General features: G+C 35.5%; 1 protein-coding gene across 2 annotated transcripts; it reads right to left on the bottom strand.

The window, feature by feature from the left end:
- Window positions 1–258: 258 nt before the first annotated feature.
- Window positions 259–4880, bottom strand: LOC109000917. 2 transcript variants are annotated; one of them, XM_018977968.2, is made up of 8 exons: window positions 4309–4880; window positions 3201–3348; window positions 2939–3089; window positions 2671–2796; window positions 2486–2566; window positions 2140–2332; window positions 1800–2070; window positions 259–955 (listed from the first exon to the last, which is right to left on the bottom strand). In XM_018977968.2, exons 1-8 carry the CDS (start codon window positions 4510–4512, stop codon window positions 687–689), a joined length of 1443 nt encoding a protein of 480 aa, XP_018833513.1. In that variant the 5' UTR covers window positions 4513–4880; the 3' UTR covers window positions 259–686. The 2 variants fall into 2 exon arrangements, with proteins under 2 accessions (XP_018833513.1, XP_018833514.1); XM_018977969.2 differs by lacking the exon at window positions 2486–2566 and having other exon boundaries at window positions 4309–4876.
- Window positions 4881–5678: the final 798 nt, after the last annotated feature.

The raw sequence follows: 5678 nt of genomic DNA, 5'->3' as shown, positions 1-5678 counted from the left end.
GGAATTAGGATAGCTACTAAAAGGAATATTCTCTAGAATTTCTTGAGCATTCGACCTCATAGATTTTTCTTTTTCAAATCTCAATCATTATTTTTAAATCCAAAAGTAGAGACTTCTACACCATTTATAACTTTTAAATTCAATAGACTAAATATCGTAAATGGTAAGATAAATTTGAAATTGATAAATTACTAACGTAGAAAAATCTCTTTAATTTGAAAAGAATGATCGGAATCTGAGAAAATCAACCCGATAGAATGGCATAGGAATTTTAAACTTCATTGACCAAACAGAGCAAGTGGGTTAAGAGATTGCAATGTGAACGCGCATTGTGCGTTGGCATGCCACCTCAGTTACCACAATACTCGTAGACATGCACTTACATTTGTACAAGTAAATAAATGCCAAACTTGCCTCAAACGTCATGGATCTGCATTCCCAATTTCATCTGAGATTTTGAGAAGAGACTAGGATCTAACTTAGCCAACTCCACAGCACACAAGTAAATCGTCAACTCGGAAAGGATCCGAGGGACTCAAAACTAGATAAACAAAGAAAAAATGAATTGCGTATGACAGCATTAAATGGTAGAGTTCCAATTCTCAGTGTGGCAGAACGATCAATTCAACCATCCAAAAGAGCTTAAATAAATCTAAGAGAAAACTATGAACAATGTCAAGAGATTATCAGTTGGACCATACGTGAACTAAACCATTCCTATTGCCGGTATAGATCTCATTCCGCTCTTCATCGTAAAAGAGAGCAGTAATATCTTCCAAGGCTTCAGCAACCGTGCTCCTGATTCTGGAGGCATGAGTCTGATTCTTCAAAGCGCAACTGCTACCACAATAATGATCACTGCAACTGCATTCATTTTCCACGGGAAAGCTGTTGCTTGCTCTAACTTTAGCAAGACATTTCCCGGTTAGAATATTACTGATATTGATTGATCCAGCTGCATAAGAGACGCTAACTGTTAGCATCATAAATTTTAACAAAAGGATGCTCTAACTAGCTGTACAACGGAAGATAAAAACATCAACTAGGACTCCTCTTCTGATAATAACATGTCAACAACAACAATAATAACAACAATAACAATAACAATAATAATAATAATAATAAATAATTAAATAGGCAAGCCACAACACACAAACTAAAAGCAACTGACAACATTCACAATCAGCATTATCCTTCACACGAATCAGTATCTCTACATCAATTTAAATTACCCAAACACCACTCACCAGCCTAATTTGGGAGTTTTTATGATACCAACCCACACCATGAAAACACAAGTACAGACCACAAGGTTCAGTCTGTATTAAAATACTATTAGTGATAATAAACAACAATAAATTCCACCATCAAAAAGAGCTAACGTAAATCTAAAGATAACTAGGAATAAATTCATGAAACCATCAGTTGAGCTATAGGCCATGCATATTGCGAGTGTAGATATCATGAAAGAATGCAGTAATGTCTAATCTTGTATTCAAATAATGTAGCAATAATAAACCAAAACTTAACAACCGTTATACACATGCACATCCACATCATATTTTATTTTTGATAGGTAAAATAAGATTTTATTTAAAGAAAACCAAATTTATGACGTGGATGTGCATGTGTATAACAGTATTTAACTTGTGCAGCTAATACTGCTGCTTAGGTATCAGGCTAAGATGTCAAACACCAAAGGAGGCCAGTTCAATTAATAGGCTACACTTTTGGATTCTCCTCTTGTATCTTTCCATTACACATAGCATGCTGAATTAAAATACAAAAAATAAAATTACCATTTCCTTCAGACAGTGGATCGTCAGAATCAGCTTTGCAGTAAGAGATAATAAGATCCTGATCACTCGTGATATATATGTTATTAGTGTTGCAGTCAGGATGCCACAGAAGGTGATCCTCAAATGAAGTCACAAGCTCCCCACGGAAGTTCCAGACAGCCACAGTTCGGTTTCTAAACGTCAAGAACAACTGGTTCTCATACAGAAATATAAATGCTGATGGTGTCATAAATTCAGTTCTGCTAACTTCAGTCAGCTCAAAATTGCGGACCTACAAATAATAGCAGTCAGATATCCAAATGAACAAGCACTAATAAAAGATCTCAAGAATGATCCTTACATCAAGAATCTGTAAATTCTCATTTTCTTGCTTGACTAGTAGCTTTTCATTAAACTGTTCAATGAAATCCACCTTTTTATTCCGGTGAAGGAGATGGTTGAAAGATTTTAGAACAGTTCCATCCTCAATTGAAAGAATCTTGAGGGGAACATGGCTACTTGATTTGGTAAAAATCAACAACATGATCCCTGGACTGCTCGGGAAAAGACATCAAAGAGAAGCAAATAAGTGAGCATGACAAGAAAAGGACCAATTGCAAGCAGCATGTTCATTCTCAAGAAGTTCGTGCACGTGTAAATGAATCGCCATTATTGTGCATGTGTATAAGCATGTATAGATACATTACCTGATCTTAATTTCTTGAACATGTTTATCCGATATGGAGTACAACATTGTATAGTTTTTCAGGTCAAACACTTTGTAAATACTACCACAGAGTAAAAAGAAAGAATATAGGAAAATCAATTAGCTAATTGTGTAATAGATAACCATATCTTAGCAGAAAAAATACTCATATAATAGAAGATTTACCTATCCTGCGCAGAATAAGTGAGTACCTTCCCATTGACATCGTCAAACTCTACAAAACCAGGCCATTTCAGTGACTCAGACTCAAAAAGTGCAAAGCCAGCATCTTGTTTACCCCTCCTTATGTATCTGGAATATAACAGAACAATTTCAGCAATGTGTACAAGCAAAGAAAATGGGCAATCAACCATAGGATTAGAGAATGTGCATTCTCTTATGAAATTATAATATTTATTTAGTAGGAACGGGAAGTGGAATAAGATTCACATACTCAATCCTTGTGCTTCTGCATTTCAAAGAACTAAAGTTGTCTGAAGCATACACAGAAACTGTGATGAGCGAGTCATTGTTTTTATTATAAAACAAGCTTCGTATAACTTCATCAGGACTGACATTCAGAAAGCATATCCTCTGATTAGTCTCTGCATCAGCAAAGGAGACACATAATTTCCTCAAATTCATTCTACTTTTCAATGCAAACAGAATCTCACAGCATACCCAAAAAGTTTAGAAATATGGAAATACAGTTATACCTCGGCTAAATGCTGCACAAACACCAGATTGTGCAAGAGCAAACACAATGTCACGAGCCGCTACAATCTCAATTATCTTTGACCTCTTTCTCAGGAAAGGCAGCACCATGGAACAATGACCTTTTGGATCATGGGTATCATATTCCTCCTAGCCATAAATAGATCAAAATATACTAACAGGCAGAAATTTAGAAGAGTGCACTTATCTATGTTACACTAAAGCATATAGGCACACTTAACTAACAATCACAGGATTATTCATTAATGCACAAAATTTTTGAGGGCGAATTCCAACTCAACCAAAATATGAACTGGTCAGGACTTCCAAAATGATTTATATCTATAATGACGAAACACATTTTGTAAAGCATATAGCTCTTCACTCCAGTGTGTGTGTACACAGGTAAATCCTCCACTAAAAATAGGGCCAATGATAAGGTTGGCATTTGTAAATAAGGATGCCACCATAGTGAAGTTTATGGCTCTTAATTGAATGGGAATAAATATAAGCATCTTTTCTATTGGCGATAACAAGAGTAGGTAACTGACTCCAATCCTTATTATCTATCTATCTGCCCCTGTGCGTCAAGAAATCTCATAGCAAGAGAGGAGTCCGTAAGCGGTAAGCCTGAGCTTGGTCCCAAAAGCTATGTACTAGTAATTAGTAATCCTTGAGATAAGATAAAGAAAAAAACCAATCGTTACGTATCTAAGTAACAAGGGAAAGAACTAGCAAGAAAATGAAAACTTGGAGTAGGATAATTCGAGGAATCTTGCTTTGATAGGATTCGTTGCTTTAATAGGATTCGTTGGAGAAAACCCGGACCTCCTAAATAAACGTAACTTTGTAGAAAAAATTCTCAATTTGGTCATTCAACTCGATTCCAAATGAGTAGATATAAAAGTATTTATAACGGATAGAATACATCTAGCACATACATAACTACCACATGCACGAATCACTTTCTACTACCCATACATGAACTACTCTAATTACTAAGTTCACGGACTTTACTTAATGACATTCATGAATAAAACTAAGTTCGTCTCATAGAAAGATTTGTTTAATGTATTGTTACTTCACGATTTTTGTAGAAGGAGAAGAGACCTGTAAACGTATGTTACGGAAACGTTCCTGGGCATCGCTCATACCGAAAGCACGGTCGCGCTTCGAACTGATTTCCCGTCTCTGAAGCTTCTTAACGCTGTTGACCAACCCATCCACGCAGCCACCGCGCGCTCGCTTCTTTGCCAGTACTCGCCTTCCACTGCAAGGCCGAGGACTCACTGATATCTTCCTTCCGCCTTCCATTGTTCTCTCTCTCGCAAAATGCTTCTCACGAGGCTTAGACCACAAGACTCGAAAACCTATAGCATAATCAGCTAGTTCGAAAGCGAAATAGTATGCATCACTTTGCTCGGTTGCTGCTCAATTACAACCACAAATCTAACATCTCAGCTTCCATCCCTCTCAAATAAAGCCCTAACTCTCCCACCATCCAAAAACCCAAATTATTTTCTTTACCAATAGAAAATCCTACACCTAATTCCAAAGAGGCCCCGACCCACTGCTCTCTCTCTCTCTCTCTCTCTCTCTCTCTCAGGGAAAGCACGAAACGAAGAGTAGAAGTAGAAGTGTACAACTGGGTTGAAGAGAGAGACTTTACTGTGCGTTGGATTTCAATGTGTGCGAATCCGATCCGTTTTCAAATTTCGAATTTGGATAATCACGACAAATTTCCATGATTATTGTGTCTTCTAGTTGACTATCTCTAGGATCACGTTTGTATTTATAATCTATCTCAATTTATCTTAATTTATCTCATTATTATTTATTATTATTCAGTAACTTTAACTCATAAATCACACTATTATTCACAACTCATCTCATTACTATTCATAACTCATCTTAACTCATATTCGAATCCAAACGACGTTTTATGAAGAGGAAGTCAAGGAAAATGCTTTACTTTCTTCTTGGATTTAAAGTAAACAACTAGCTAAGGGTATGGTTAGTAAAGCTTAGTATGAAGTGGGTATTGATATGATCATTCCATTTCATTGAACAGGATTTATTGAAATGCAAAGAGAAATAAAGGTTGAATTTTGAGGTAAGTAGCTATGATCTTGCTTCTTACACAATATTTTCTTCTACTAAATGCTCACTTTTTATTCAAATGCTTCTTTGTAACGAAAAAATAAATGTATATTATAATGTATAAGCCTTTTTGATAGCTCATGTTAAGCTATTAATTATAGGTGTGTGTGTGTAAGTATGATGTAAACCATTCATATTCAAGGTTGAGATCATGAGATTTATCATATACATGTTTTCTTAAAAACTAGTAATTTCTTAATATAAAGTTATTGCATGAAATACATTCTCTTATGAAAGAAAATACATACTACATTGGACTAAAAAAGATAATGAAAATGTTATTAAAAGAAAAGGAAAGAAAATGAAAATAAAGGTTTTAT

Source organism: Juglans regia, chromosome 7, assembly GCF_001411555.2.
Source record: "Juglans regia cultivar Chandler chromosome 7, Walnut 2.0, whole genome shotgun sequence".
NCBI classification, from domain to species: Eukaryota; Viridiplantae; Streptophyta; class Magnoliopsida; order Fagales; family Juglandaceae; genus Juglans; species Juglans regia.
The sequence above is the reverse complement of the archived record's forward strand: the minus strand, read 5'-3'. Positions and strand labels throughout refer to the sequence as shown.